This window comes from Crinia signifera, chromosome 19, assembly GCF_055691185.1.
Source record: "Crinia signifera chromosome 19, ASM5569118v1, whole genome shotgun sequence".
NCBI classification, from domain to species: Eukaryota; Metazoa; Chordata; class Amphibia; order Anura; family Myobatrachidae; genus Crinia; species Crinia signifera.
The window spans coordinates 70,228,255-70,244,823 of NC_139226.1; the positions used below are offsets into that span (position 1 = coordinate 70,228,255).

Consider the following 16,569-nt stretch of genomic DNA (forward strand, 5'->3'; position numbering starts at 1 on the left):
CATAGCAGTGAGAATGTGGTATAATAAGCTGCTCTGTATGCTCACTTTGCCTGCTTGTTTGCTCCAGTTGTAAAGAGATGTTTCATCCTGCCTGTACCTCACTCCTGATTGTTCTGTTATGGATGTATGTTAGTTTGTAGTACTATATAGTAATTTAATTTGCTGGTTTTTTTGTACAGGAATGTGGCTCCATATGGTATTATTTTTTATGATAATAACAAGACTGAAAAACTTTTTTTAGATTTAATTCACACAAGTTGTCTAAATGCATGTTCTCCATTAGTCAATAGTATAAAACTATTTGCATGTGTCACCGTATACTCTCTATGCTGCAGCTTAATTATTGTGGTGTTGCTGATTGTTCTTGCTGTGAGCATGTGACTACCTACAGAGAAGAGTATTTTTGATGTAATACAGTAGATTTAACTTTTTACAATATTTAGTCTTTAGAAGACCTTGAAGATCAGAAGAGGAAAAAGAAGAAAGAAAAGATGGGCTTTGGGTCCATATCAAGAGTGTTTGCAAGGGGAAAACAGAGGAAATCCTTAGACCCTGGTCTTTTTGATGGTTCAACTCCTGACTATTACATTGAAGAGGATGCTGACTGGTAACCATGCTTTTCCTGGTCATACATGAAAAAGGGTGTATTATAGAACCTTGAACTAAGTTATGTGAGCCTTCTTTCTCTATGTATTTTTTTTATTATTATTTGTAATTATTATTTTTATTAATAATTTTTTTGTAAAAAATTTTGCATCGCTGATACTGTAGTTGCTGTACATATTACAGAAAAAGTGTGTAAAAATGTTGTCTATTCAGCGATGTTGTATTGTAAGATTTGATTTTACTGGATTTAAAAAAAAATTGTGGGTTTGCTTTTTTTAATGTGGCGCCACGTTTTTTTTTTTTTTTTTGTATTTAAAAAAACTTGAAAAATTGCTGTGTATTTGTAAATAACAAAAAACTGTGCACTTTGTGCTTGTAGTGTCTTGTTCTGAAAGCTATTATTTTGAGCCCATGGTGTGACACAGTCTGTATTTGAAATGTTTTAAGTGACATTATCCTGTTTCAGGGGTGTGCCAGCGCTTTGTAAAAAAAATTATTATATACAGAATCTTTATTCAGAAAGTTTAAGTAACCTTCTTGGATGAAGTATTAAGTTGTACCTATCGCCTGCAGATAGCGGAGGCAACCATTTTGATGGCTGAACTCATATTTTGCCTATCCATTTATTATGAACTCTTGATCACTAAAGGCACAATGACATCTCTAGTTCCTACTGCATGGATAGACATGCTCACGAATGCTAGTTCTCCCTACAAAATGGCTGCTTCCACTTTATTGAGGAGATGGGTGCAGTTATACCCTTTAATGCCTGCCAGAGTTATATGCTATCCTTTTTTCTTATTTATTTGCATAAATGCACAAAGATATTATATCTAAATTTTAAAATAAAAGTTGTGAAGTTCTATTTTTCTTAAAGGATGAAGGGTATGTTTATATCATATGTGTTCTTAATATGCTGTCCCTTAATGCAGCTCAACCAAAATCACATTGATAGCTGAAATAATTTAGAATACACTTGGTTAGTCTTCCAATATCCAACTTGTACCATATCCACAATATTTATGGAATATTCATGTATTTACAGTATATGGATTCTAATAATCTGGGTGTATTGTTATAGAAAAGATTAATGCACAGTTTTTAAAATTCTTTTTATTTCTGATCCACCTTTTAACTACACAAAAAATGGCAGTAGGTTTAAAAAGATACCCATCTCACAAGCATAGTGGAGGCAGCCATTTTGTAAGACCTTAAAATGCTGCGTATAATAAAGTGTTATCACTCATACCTATTGAACTAATTGACTGCATTCTGATAAATATTCTATCACAGATCACAATATGGCTGCCATGATTTACAAAAAAGTATAGAATTATAAAGAAAGCTGTAGTCTACATTTGTGGAAAAAAACCCTTTTTTTAATTGCATTGTATTTTTCTTGAGCATCATATATAAAGTACTAGAGAAATTAAATTTGAGTATATTAAAAAAAATGATTGCTGTCCTGTGGTTTTCATAAAAATTCTGCAATTTTATGACAATCATTGTTGGCTGGCAGTAGCTTAATAGATCTCTGGGCATTTTTTTTTACAATACGTGTTTCTGTGCAAACAACTGTAACTTAATATATATTTGTTTCAGACATGTTGATTTGCGTGTAACAAGCTCCCCCCTTCCTATTAATCCTTTGAGTGCCAATGTTTCTGTGAGAGATGTCCAAAATATCCACTAAAAATGCCAGGGTTGAAGTGGGGGAATTTGAATCACTTTAGTTATTGCTAGCAAATGATCTGCAGTCAAGTAATTGAAGTTTTGTTAATCATTGCGCCAAAAAATAAGTCGCTGTGAGCAACTCTGCCATTTTTAGTGGATATTTCTCCTTCATCCTCAGGTGTCACTGGAGTTACACTGGGGAATAGAAGGCGACCACAGGGAGCATGGGCACTTTAAATAGAAGATTAGAGTGGCTAACTCCTCCCCTTCTACTTCCCCTCCAGGTCAGTCTTAGTTTGTGCCCGAAAGGGAGCAGACACACTTTTGCTCTCTGAGCACATAAGATTTTTTTTTACACAGCTGAGTCAGTGCTGCACTATCTGCCTGCTACGTGGGTGCCTGCTACGTGGGAGCCTGCCGGAGGGAGCCGGCTGCTACCAAGGTATTGCTGCCCACCAATGCACGCCTCGGTCTTCCCCCAGCCTCACCACCGATGGTGAGTATTCCCGGAAGTGAGTATTCCCTGCCACCGCTGTTAGCGGCAGTGGTCAGGGTTTCTTAAAATAATGGCGGCTAGCAGAGGGTTTTAACCCTGGCGCCGGAGAAGCTAGAGCTTCCGGGCGGGGGCGGAGCTACCACGTGGTACTCCCAGCAGCCCCTGCTATCCCCAGCACTCTGAGACACGTGCGGCAGCCATCTTTTTCCATTGGCGCCACTACTTACTGCTGGAGGCTCTCCTGTACCGCTGCATCCCCACCAAAGGCTACAAGTGCATCGCTTCTCCTGGTGACCGTCCTGCTACAAGCTCTCCCAGTACTGTGAGTTACAGTGGGGGGGTTGAGAGCTTAGAGAGAGATAGTTGGGTTGCTATAGCGCTCCCTGATAGCATACCATAGCGCTCTTTAGACCCTGTGGCAGCTCCTTTCCATCACTGTCTCTCCTATCCAGTCATTCTACCTGGACTAATCTATACCTACTCTCCCTTGGGTGTGTGGTAGTGTGTGGAATTTCTGTGACTTATAACAAAGACAGGGGGAAGCTCCAAGAGAATTGCCTGTAAGACTTGTAATTCTAAGTTTACTCCTTCATCCCCTGGGGTTCTTTACTGTGATAAATGCACTGTAAATCCCTCTGTGTCACAAACCCCTGTGGACCCACCTTTCTGGGCCACACAGCTTACAGAGGTCATGTCTCGCTTGTCCTCTGAGTTATCACAATCTCAGAGAGATAGAGAGACCTCTAGAAGCCAGCAGAGTGATTTAGCCTTTGCCGTCCAGAGCCTCACTAAGGCCTTAGCTCCAGGGCAGGCTGAGCCTCAATCTTCCTCCTCAAGACAGCCCCCACCTTTGCAGAGGAGGAGGGCCTCTCCATTGCATCACTCCCCTGATTCTGACGATATGTCAGACCTGGAGGAGGGAGACTTTGCTCCCCCTGGGGCCGACATGCAAGACCCTGCTCAACCCTCTCAGGGGATTGAAGACCTTATACAGATGGTCAAGGTCGCTTGTAATGTGACAGAAGGGGTTGACGCCCCTTCCCGTCCGTCCCTGTTTGGGAAAAAGCAAAAACTGTCCCCTAATTTCCCAGTGGAGGAGGAATTAGATGAGCATGTTTCCGAGGCCTGGAAGAATCCAGACACACGGTTTCAGACCCCAAAGAGGTTTTTTCAGAACTATCCACTACTGCCAGAGAGAGTGGAAATTCCACTTGCTCTGTAAGAGAGTGGAAATTCCACTTGCGGTGGATTCATCCGTGTCGCGACTGTCTAAAAAGACTGTCCTTCCGGTCCCTGGGGCTACCACCCTCAAGGATGTCTCTGACCGTAGGTTGGAGATGACTTTAAAAAGCATCTTTTTGGCAGCTGGCGTGTTGCAGCATCCGGCGCAGATTGGTTGTTGGGTGAACAAGGCCATAGGTGTATGGGCATCACAAATCTCGGCTGAGGTGCGTGACAGTCCAGACCCAGCTACTATTATGCAATTGTCTGAACAGATTCAGGATGCCTCCACCTTTCTAATGGATGCGTCCTCGGATGTGTGTGTAGTGGCGGCCAGAATTTCTGCACTGTCCATTTCAGCTCGTAGAGGCCTCTGGCTTCACCAGTGGCAGGTGGATGCGGAATGAAAGAGGGTGGTGGAATCCATGGCCTTTAATGGCGAGCTCCTGTTCGGACCAGAACTGGATAGATGGATATCCCAGGCCACAGGCACAAGTCACACTTCCTCCCTTCGGCAGCTCCACACCCGCCTCGCAGAACCGCAAACATGCCTTTTGTGCCTTTTGTCCCTCAAGCAGGTTCAGAGGTCGATCCAGAAGAGGTGCTCCATCCCACAGGGGGACCAGAGGTCGTGGCACAGGCGCTTCCACAACCACACTGGATCCCAAGGCAACCAAGCCTACTGCATGATGGTCCACCGTCCCACTTGGGGGATCCCAGGGTGGGAGCTCATCTGCGGAACTTCGGTATCGTATGGCTCCAGTCCTGTCAGGACGCCTGGGTAAGAGATCTTGTGACCCTAGGGTACAAGATTCGCTTCAGTCTGTCTCCCCCAAACAGGTTTTTCAAAACCAGGCTTCCTCTTCCTCCAGAGAAAGGACATCAGTTATTGGCAGCCAAACTACAGGACATGGGAGTAGTGGTTCCGGTTCCTGTAGATCAGCGTACCCGGGGCTACTACTCCAGTCTGTTCCTTGTACCAAAGCCAGATGGCTTGGTACGTCCTATTCTCAATCTAAAGGATCTGAACCCGTACTTGCACATGGTCAGATTCAAGATGGAGTCCCTACAGTCCGTGATCCAGGGTTTGGAAGTAGGAGAGTTTTTGGTATCCATCGATATCAAGGACGCTTACTTGCACAACCCATTTGACCCCCGCACCAAGCATATCTTCGGTTCGCAGTGCAGGAACGGCATTGGCAATTTCAGGCCCTTCGTTTGGCCCCTGTCCGCACCTCAGATTTTCACCAAGGTGATGGCAGTCATGATGGAGGTTCTCCGCACACAGGGAATTACTATCATCCCCTACTTGGACAACCTTCTGTTGAAGAGTCGTTCCCGGGACACCCTGCTGGAGCACATTCTTCTCACACAGAAGATCCTCACATCCCACGGGTGGATTCTCAACTTCGCCAAGTCACAGCTTCACCCCACTCAGCGTCTTTTTTTTTTTTAAACTTTTTTTATTATTGTATTTGAAGCAAAGTGTGCATTAATACATTGGTCAAAAAGGATTCTGTTCAGGTTCATATATACATTGTTGAGAAAAGCTTTCATACCATTGCATCATCATACTCAGCGTCTCTAGGGATGATCCTGGACCCCAGTCAGATGCGGGTGTTTCTGCCGGCGGACAAGATCCAGTCCTTACAGGTCTTGGTCAGACTTGTCCTGCGTCGCAGACAGGTGTCCATACACCTGTGCACCAGACTGCTGGGGAAGATGGTATCTACCTTCGAGGCGATGCAATACGCCCGGTTTCACTCTCGCTCCTTCCAGCTATCGCTCCTCCATCAATGGTCGGGCTCTCACCTACATCTGCAGCAGAGGGTGACCCTGTCCTCTCGGGCTCGCCTGTCCTTGCTCTGGTGGCTCAACACCGCCATCCTACAACAAGGAAGGAGGATTGTGATTTGGGATTGGACCCTCATCACCACGGACTCCAGCCTTCTGCGGTTGGGGAGCTGTCACCCTGGACCGTCAGTTCCAGGGGTTATGGACACGACAGGAGAGTTTCCTTTCGATCAATGTTCTGGAGCTCCAAGCGGTCTATTACGCTCTTCTCCAGGCCAGACCTCTCCTCCAAGGCAAGGCCGTTCGTGTCCAGTCCGACAACTCCACAACGGTGGCGTATATCAACAAGCAGGGAGGCACCCGCAGTTGCGCAGCCATGAAGGAGGGCAGCAGGATCCTGATTTGGGCTCAGGCCCATGCGTTGGCCCTGTCGGCCGTGGAGTAGAGAACTGGGTGGCCGAACATCACGGAGAGTGGTGCTTACACCCTCAAGTCTTTCAGAAGTTGGTCCATCGCTGGGGTTGTCCCCAAGTGGACCTGATGGCGTCCCGCCACAACTTTCAACTCCCCCGGTTCTTCACGAGAACGCAAGACCCTCAGGCAGAAGGGGTGGACATGATGGTAGCTCCTTGGCCCTTCCATTATGTGTACCTCTTTCCACCATTCCCGTTGATACCCCGAGTGTTTCAACGGATTCGGAGAGAGGGAGTCACGGCTCTGTTGGTGGCACCAGACTGGCCACGTCGGTCTTGGTACAGCAATCTGACAGCACTGCTAACAGATGAGCCGTGGCCCCTGCCTCTTCAGGACGACCTTCTCAGCCAAGGACCCTTCATCTACCCAGATTTGGGTCGTCTTCATTTGACGGCGTGGCTTCTGAAAAGTCCATTCTGAGGAGGGCCGGGATACATCGTGCGGTTATACCCACCATGCTACTTGCCAGGAAAGGTTATACCCACCATGCTACCTCAGCACACTACCACCGTATATAGAGGTCATATGTGGTTTGGCACGAGAGGCGTGGTGTTTCCATGTGCCTGTTCAAGAAGGCGAGACTCCTCCTTTTTCTGCAGGAAGGTTTGACTGCGGGGCTGAGGCTGAATACCTTAAAGGTACAGGTCTCAGCTCTCTCCATCTTTTTTCAGAAGAAGTTGGCTTTTCTTCCAGAGGTGCAAACCTTTTTCCAGGGGGTGCTTCGTTTGCAGCCACCCATTCGCCCTCCAACGGCTCCCTGGGACCTGGACTTGGTGCTTCAGTACCTTCAGACCTCTGTATTTAAGCCCTTGGAGGAGGTGGACCTTCGCTACCTCACGTGGAAGGTCATACTGTTGCTGGCTCTGGCATCTGCCAGACGGGTATCGGAACTGGGGCTATTTCTTGTCGCTCCCCTTTTCTTCAATTCCATACTGACAAAGCGGAGCTCCGTACTAGCCTGGCCTTCCTTCCTAAGGTAGTATCGGCCTTTCAATTTAACCAGCCCATTGTGGTTCCCGCTTTTCCAGAGGACTCACCTGAAGCGAGATCCCTGGATGTGGTTAGGGCTCTGCGAATTTATGTAGCCCGCACAGCCCCCATCAGGAAGTCTGATTCGCTTTTTGTTACCTACGACCCTTTGCGTCGTGGGTGGCCAACTTCAAAGCAAACGCTGCCCAGGTAGATTCGGTTGACTATCCGTCAAGCCTATATCACCTCTTCTCGGACGCCTCCTGCTTGCATAATGGCGCATTCAACCAGGTCGGTGGGAACCTCTTGGGCGGCTGCCCGAGGGGTTTCTCTCCAACAGCTCTGCCAAGCGGCTACCTGGTCTGGCTGTAGAACCTTCGTTAAGTTCTACAGATTTGATACCTTTGCGGCTCCTGCTTCAGTGTTTGGCCGCAGGGTGTTAAAGGGTTCTCAGCGCTCACCCACCCCGGTTGAAGGCTCTCGGACGTCCCCAGTGTAACTCCAGTGACACCTAGTGGATGTAGGAGAAAGAGGGATTTTGTGCTTACCGTAAATCCTTTTCTCCGAGTCCACAGGTGTCACTGGACGCCCACCACAGCGCTGTTCTCTTCTGTTGCCTTCGGGCTTATATCCTACAAGGACCATTACCTTGGAGTTTCCCTTCTAGGGCTATGTTGGTTATGTTATTATGTTACGTTGTCTGTTGACTATGTATGTTTGAACTTTCAGTGTTTTCTCAATGTTTTTTTTCTTTACTTCTTGTATTGAATGATGTATGTGGTATTAACCTCCTCTTCGGAAGTGTGTTTTATCTTCCTGCTCCCTTCTGGGCACAACCTTTATGACTGACCTGGAGGGGAAGTAGAAGGGGAGGAGTTAGCCACTCTAATATTTTATTTAAAGTGCCCATGCTCCCTGTGGTCGCCTTCTATTTCCCAGTGTAACTCCAGTGACACCTGTGGACTCGGAGAAAAGGATTTATGGTAAGTACAAAATCCCTCTTTTGCACATCTCTCAAAGCAATTTTGGCACTCAAAGGTTTAATGGGCCAGATGTATCAAGCTTTAAAAAGTGATTTATAGGAGAGTGATCAAGAGACAGCCAACCAGCTCCTATCTGTCATGTTGCAGGCTGTTTGAAAATGGTAGGTATGAGCTAATTGGCTGGGGTTTTTTTTATCACTCTCCCTATTTATCACATTTTGAAGCTTGATACATCAGGCCCTACATTTTATACAGTGAGGTACATAATGCTGACAATTTCTATTATTTTTGGAAATTTGAATGTCAACTTCTGAAAATAATAACGTTTGAAAATGCTAGATGGTATTTTTGAATTTAGTGATCCCTATTAAAAGGGATTTCTAGTCTTAAAAATAATAAAATCTCCTTTCTAGCTAATACGGTGTGTGTGATCTCTGGCAAACCATTTCTCAACAACATTAAAGCTTTGTAAAGGGATTGGTCTGACATAAAATATTTTGCCTGGACATAACCTGAAGCAAGTATAACTTTTATTATAAAGCCTTTCTCCTCCTCTTTTTTTTTTTTTTAAAGTTCATAGTTTAGTATTTTTCATTACATGCTATACAATTATTTTAAAATAAAAGATACTAAGAAGATGGTCTATTTAGGAGAGCGAAAATACCTAGTTAAAGAATGATTGTTATCATTAATTTCAATTACTGTATGCCCACCAGCTTGTGGATACATTTTAAAGGCATGGAGGCTAACACAAAAATAAAGCTTATTTTAAAATAATACTGAATGTTATGTGAGTTATTTTTATATATATATATATATATATATATATATATATATATATATATATATATATATGCTCTTTTATATTTTGAGTGCAAATTCCGGTACTTGTTTCCTAGCACGGCCACAATCGCGGGCATCATGTACCTTAAAGTTAAGGTACACGATGCCCGCGATGGACCCTATTTCCTTTGAAATCAGGTCCATTTTTCCGTCAAAGGCAAAATCGCGGCCATCGCGTCGGTCGCAGCCATTAACATTGCCCCAGACGCGACCGACGCGATGCCCGCGATTTCCGCATAGGCTTCAATGTTAAAATAATTTTTAACCTTGAAATCGGGAGCATCGCGTCGGTCTTGTGCCATTATAATGGCACAAGATGAGATGGACTTGATTTAGTCCATCTCACATAGGAAACAATGGGAAATGGGCCAATATGACCCATTTCACATTGTATATGGCCCCGTCGTCACCCCACTATTGACACGAACCCGAAGCATGGCGAGCGCGGCAGTGCGCGTCCTCCGACCTGTTCATTCCCCTACTATCCACGTCGGCGTGGAGTTGAGAATATAAAGTGTGGCGAGCGCAGCGAGCCACCGAGCCCGAAGCGTGGCGAGCGGACGCGTATACCTGTGAAGTAATACGCGGCCCCTCGCAGGGCTCGCTGCACTCTCCACGCTTCGGGCTCGGTGGCTCGCTGCGCTCGCCACACTTTATATTCTCAACTCCACGCCGACGTGGATAGTAGGGGAATGAAAACGTCAGAGGACGCACACCGCCGCCCCTCGCGGGCTCGCTGCGCTCGCCACGCTTCGGGTTCGCATCAATCGTGGGGTGGCGTTTAGGGTGTCAGATTGGGGGTGTAGGGAATATTTTACATTGAATCTAATGTAAAATCGGGTCCCAGGGACCCTATTCACATTTGATTCAATTAAAAAATCGCATGCGATGCGACCAACGCGATTTTTCCGACACGACCACCCCGATGGAAATCGGTGTGGCCGTGCTAGGAAACAAGTACCCAAATTCCTTACCAATTTTTTATTGAAGACTACAAACTGTTTTATCGATGTCCTCAATCCCTTCTTCAGAAAAAATTGAAATGAGGTAATCTTTTAATATGACTTTGAGATGTCAAGGTTGCAACTAAGCATAGCAGTATACTAGTATGGGATACACCAGAAACATGCAATGGGTCATAAGGGTTTTGCAACTAGACAGTGCACCACTGACCACTCCACCGTGTGAATTACCCCAGATTATATATATATATATATATATATATATATATATATATATATATATAAAAGTCCAAAATAAAGAGGCACTCCAATGTAGTGCCTCTTTATTTTGGTCTTTTATCTTCTATTGTGGAGTGCACCTGGATTCACCATTACAGCGAGTGCCGACCAACAGTGGACAGTGTGTATATATATATATATATATATATATATATATATACATACCAGGCATTCCTTTGAGAAAGGTGCAAGACGCACCGAAACGGACCATGAGGGACGCATTGGCTATGGAGCCCCATCAGTAATGTTTTTGTTGCCTGAGTGTGTGGACTTCAAAGTCCTATTATTGCTGTTATAACTGTTATGTGAAGAGCCCTATAAAGTCTCTTTTTTTTCGTTTGCAGACAAACTGAGTCTGGTGCTGGTTCTTTCATTTTTGATTCTTCTTGGGTCAATTTGGATGTGGAACTATATATATAGATATATATATAGCAGCACAGTCCGGCGGCACTCAGGATAAAGAAACTCACGACAGCAGCCTGTGTATCGTCAACGTTTCAATAAGCTTTACTTATTTTCGTCAGGACAAAGTAATGCAAAAAACACTCACCCTTTTATGTGCACACCATCACCATCTGAATCACGCAGGGATCCGGCGCACAGCACGCCTCCTGAGTTGTCCCTTCATGATGACATCACCACGTGTAACAATCACCGTTTAAAAACAACATTTTCAAAGCTACAAGTAAAACAAATGTACATATACCTGAGCAACATTGTGATAATACTGTAAAAGGCAACAAACTTTATAAAAAACAATTTAAGCCTAAGGTCTCATTGAGACCGTGCGGGCTGAGTGAATCCAATCTGAAGATCCATTCAGCTTCACGCTGTAACAGGATCTTTGACCTATTGCCTCCTCTAGCCAGAGGGGGCACATGATCTATTATTCTGTGCTTTAGGGCAGTGGGAGAATGGCCCATCATGGCATAATGACGGGCAACAGGTTGTTCACTTGAACCTTTTAGGACAGCAGTCCTAATTGCCATGCGATGTTGCGCCATGCGCGTTTTAAATTTACAATCGGTCTTTCCCACATAATACTTGCCACAAGGGCACACTAAAACATATATAACAAATTGTGTGGAACAGGTGACTCTGAATTTAATGGGGAATGTTTTGTTTTTAAACGGATGCTTGATAGTGTCACCGGTCCACATGTAACTACATGTGACGCACCCGGTACACTTCACACATCCAAGTTTAGGAGCACTAAGGAAAGAGACAGGGACAGATTTCTCAAAATTGGTGATGTCACTATGAACTAGGAGGTCGCGCAAATTACGCCCCCTAGAATAGCTAGTGACCAATTTCTTATTGCAAAGACCGGGCAAATTGCTATCTGAGGTCACAATGGGCCAATAAGTTTTGACAGCGGAATTGGCTTTGCTGCTAGCAGTGTTAAATCTATTAGGCCAAAAGATTCTATTATTGGCTGTTTTTTTCGTTTTTCTTTTGAGGGCTTTGGACCTGGGGATAGCTAGAACTTTTTTCTTGGTAAGTATAAGCTGCTCGTAATTGTACCCACGTTCCAAGAATTTATGGACCATTTGGTCCAATTGTATGTGCAGGTCTTCAATATCACTGCAGATTCTGCGAACTCGCAGCATCTGCGAATAGGGAAGACCTTTAACAACTGAAGATGGGTGGAAACTATTAGGTGACAATAACATATTTCTGTCAGTGGGTTTGACGAATAGGGATGTTTTTAATACACCATTATTGACACTGATGCGTACATCTAGGAAGTCAATTTGGCTAACCGATGATGTACAAGTCAATTTGATAGGGCTGTTGCTCTTATTTTGACGATCAATGACAGCATTGAGGGACGCTATTGAGCCATTCCACAATAGTATCATGTCATCTATATACCTGGCGTAATATAGCACATTGCTGGTAACCTCCTGATCAGAAAAAAATATATCGTTTTCCACCATCATCATGTAAGCATTAGCATACGATGGGGCCACTGAGGACCCCATCGCACAGCCGGTCAATTGCAGGAAAAATTTGCCATTAAAATAAAAATAATTTTTCTTGAGCACCATCTCTAGTAAATCACTGAAGAAATTCACATCAGGACCACAATACCAGGAACTGTTAGAAATAAGGTGGCGTGTGGCGGCTATACCCTCAGGGTGAGGAATGCTGGTGTACAATGAGGTGACATCTATACTACACAGCAAACACCCATAGGGAATCTCGCCCACCTCCTTAAGTGCAAGTAGTAGCGCTGTGGTATCCTGTAGATAATGTTGGGAATGTTGTACAACCGTTTGCAAATATACATCCAAATAAGCTGATACAGGTTGAAATATGGACCCCCTGGCAGAGATGATAGGTCTGCCAGGGGGTTTCAACAGGCTCTTATGAATTTTCGGGAGTGTATATAGCAACGGCCTCCTCGGAAATTCACAAGTTAATAACCTTTTGGTGCTAGGAGAGATAACACCCAAGGATACTGCAGCAACCAAATAATTATCAAGCTCCCGTTTGAAAACATCAGTGGGGTCACCAGACAAAGCTTGATATGTCACGGTGTCCGACAATTGTCGCTCAATCTCACATCTATAATCAGATACATTTTGAATAACAATCGCGCCGCCCTTATCGGCGGCACGAATCACAATATCACGTCTATTACTCAACGTTTTTAATGCATCATATTCAACTTTATTAAGATTAGAGTGGCGAGCCAATGCTAATTCTTCCAGTGGGTTAATGGAAGATTCTACAACCTGTACAAATGATTTAATGGAAGCATTTGCAGAGGGAGGATCATAGCTGGATTTGGGGGCTAATTTAAACAGTTCTGGCGGTAGTGAGTCCTGAATGGAACTAGTGTCCTTGGTGCCAAAGTGCTCCTGAAGTTTAAGCTGGCGATTAAGTTTAAAAGTCTCAACCTTCCAACGGAAAGGGTCAAACCGCGTTGTAGGAACAAAACTTAACCCCTTCTGTAAAACAGACTGTTCACATGGAGATAGCGGAGTGGAAGACAGATTGAAAATCACTTCTTGTTGCTGGGTGGCTTTCGAGCCCTGGATGCGCCTCCATTGTCCACCTCGCCGACAGGGTCCCCGTCGCCTGCTCTCTGGGCACGGGTCCGTACGGCTAAAGGGATGAACCGCTTCCTTGCTCCCCCTCTGGCGCGGTCTCTTCCCGGTTGATCATAATCACTGGCTGAGTGGGCTGATTCATTAGAGGACGTTGCATGGAAGCCTCTGCCAGATTTATAGCGGTTGGCATAACGCTGTGGGCGAGGGTTGCCAGTAAGCCAACCATATACATTGTTGGTGTCATAATCATGATTCACTTTCAAGAACTTCTCCTTCTTGTACTTGATCAAATCACGTCGGTATTTCTCAGTCTGGGCTTGTATTTTCTCAAGCCATTTCTCAGCAGGATCATTCAACAATACATTTTTGTGATTGGCATCAAATGCTGCAATTTTAACCTTTGTCAGATTCAATTCCCGGGTAGATTCTTCGATTACAAGTAACAATAAATCGAAAGAACACTTATTTAAAATTGCACACCACTTTTTGCAAAAGGGCACATTGTGCCGACCAATGGTCGGTATATTGGCAATACGGAACCCCCGCGGGATTTTCTTGTCAGTGAAATATTCTGACAAGGTTGCAGCGTGATAATAAAAGTCCAATTCACGTTTTTTTAATCTGATGAATTCGTGGTACAGGTCTGTGGACGAGGTGTTCTCCGGAGCATTAAGCACGCGCTCCTTGTAGACGATTTTATCAGCCTCGATATCAGAATAAGAATGGGTAGCATCTTTATCCAGAACCACTCTCTCAAATGTGCTGTCCATAATATTGCACACCGTAAACTTGTAGGACACTAGTTCCATTCAGGACTCACTACCGCCAGAACTGTTTAAATTAGCCCCCAAATCCAGCTATGATCCTCCCTCTGCAAATGCTTCCATTAAATCATTTGTTCAGGTTGTAGAATCTTCCATTAACCCACTGGAAGAATTAGCATTGGCTCGCCACTCTAATCTTAATAAAGTTGAATATGATGCATTAAAAACGTTGAGTAATAGACGTGATATTGTGATTCGTGCCGCCGATAAGGGCGGCGCGATTGTTATTCAAAATGTATCTGATTATAGATGTGAGATTGAGCGACAATTGTCGGACACCGTGACATATCAAGCTTTGTCTGGTGACCCCACTGATGTTTTCAAACGGGAGCTTGATAATTATTTGGTTGCTGCAGTATCCTTGGGTGTTATCTCTCCTAGCACCAAAAGGTTATTAACTTGTGAATTTCCGAGGAGGCCGTTGCTATATACACTCCCGAAAATTCATAAGAGCCTGTTGAAACCCCCTGGCAGACCTATCATCTCTGCCAGGGGGTCCATATTTCAACCTGTATCAGCTTATTTGGATGTATATTTGCAAACGGTTGTACAACATTCCCAACATTATCTACAGGATACCACAGCGCTACTACTTGCACTTAAGGAGGTGGGCGAGATTCCCTATGGGTGTTTGCTGTGTAGTATAGATGTCACCTCATTGTACACCAGCATTCCTCACCCTGAGGGTATAGCCGCCACACGCCACCTTATTTCTAACAGTTCCTGGTATTGTGGTCCTGATGTGAATTTCTTCAGTGATTTACTAGAGATGGTGCTCAAGAAAAATTATTTTTATTTTAATGGCAAATTTTTCCTGCAATTGACCGGCTGTGCGATGGGGTCCTCAGTGGCCCCATCGTATGCTAATGCTTACATGATGATGGTGGAAAACGATATATTTTTTTCTGATCAGGAGGTTACCAGCAATGTGCTATATTACGCCAGGTATATAGATGACATGATACTATTGTGGAATGGCTCAATAGCGTCCCTCAATGCTGTCATTGATCGTCAAAATAAGAGCAACAGCCCTATCAAATTGACTTGTACATCATCGGTTAGCCAAATTGACTTCCTAGATGTACGCATCAGTGTCAATAATGGTGTATTAAAAACATCCCTATTCGTCAAACCCACTGACAGAAATATGTTATTGTCACCTAATAGTTTCCACCCATCTTCAGTTGTTAAAGGTCTTCCCTATTCGCAGATGCTGCGAGTTCGCAGAATCTGCAGTGATATTGAAGACCTGCACATACAATTGGACCAAATGGTCCATAAATTCTTGGAACGTGGGTACAATTACGAGCAGCTTATACTTACCAAGAAAAAAGTTCTAGCTATCCCCAGGTCCAAAGCCCTCAAAAGAAAAACGAAAAAAACAGCCAATAATAGAATCTTTTGGCCTAATAGATTTAACACTGCTAGCAGCAAAGCCAATTCCGCTGTCAAAACTTATTGGCCCATTGTGACCTCAGATAGCAATTTGCCCGGTCTTTGCAATAAGAAATTGGTCACTAGCTATTCTAGGGGGCGTAATTTGCGCGACCTCCTAGTTCATAGTGACATCACCAATTTTGAGAAATCTGTCCCTGTCTCTTTCCTTAGTGCTCCTAAACTTGGATGTGTGAAGTGTACCGGGTGCGTCACATGTAGTTACATGTGGACCGGTGACACTATCAAGCATCCGTTTAAAAACAAAACATTCCCCATTAAATTCAGAGTCACCTGTTCCACACAATTTGTTATATATGTTTTAGTGTGCCCTTGTGGCAAGTATTATGTGGGAAAGACCGATTGTAAATTTAAAACGTGCATGGCGCAACATCGCATGGCAATTAGGACTGCTGTCCTAAAAGGTTCAAGTGAACAACCTGTTGCCCGTCATTATGCCATGATGGGCCATTCTCCCACTGCCCTAAAGCACAGAATAATAGATCATGTGCCCCCTCTGGCTAGAGGAGGCAATAGGTCAAAGATCCTGTTACAGCGTGAAGCTGAATGGATCTTCAGATTGGATTCACTCAGCCCGCACGGTCTCAATGAGACCTTAGGCTTAAATTGTTTTTTATAAAGTTTGTTGCCTTTTACAGTATTATCACAATGTTGCTCAGGTATATGTACATTTGTTTTACTTGTAGCTTTGAAAATGTTGTTTTTAAACGGTGATTGTTACACGTGGTGATGTCATCATGAAGGGACAACTCAGGAGGCGTGCTGTGCGCCGGATCCCTGCGTGATTCAGATGGTGATGGTGTGCACATAAAAGGGTGAGTGTTTTTTGCATTACTTTGTCCTGACGAAAATAAGTAAAGCTTATTGAAACGTTGACGATACACAGGCTGCTGTCGTGAGTTTCTTTATCCTGAGTGCCGCCGGACTGTG

At 44.3% G+C, this 16,569-nt stretch overlaps 1 protein-coding gene across 6 annotated transcripts in view; it reads left to right on the plus strand.

Annotated features, from left to right (window-relative positions):
* Positions 1 to 8,996, plus strand: part of KAZN (kazrin, periplakin interacting protein) — a 679,557-nt gene extending 670,561 nt beyond the window's left edge. For 3 of the 6 annotated variants that reach the window (XM_083162755.1, XM_083162751.1, XM_083162747.1), the window contains one exon: positions 444 to 8,996. In XM_083162755.1, the coding sequence (XP_083018881.1) occupies positions 444 to 611 (168 nt within the window). In that variant the 3' untranslated portion in view covers positions 612 to 8,996. The remainder of the gene's footprint in view (positions 1 to 443) is intronic. The other 3 variants (XM_083162750.1, XM_083162752.1, XM_083162753.1) reach the window with 3 other exon arrangements.
* The last annotated feature ends 7,573 nt before the right edge of the window (positions 8,997 to 16,569 follow it).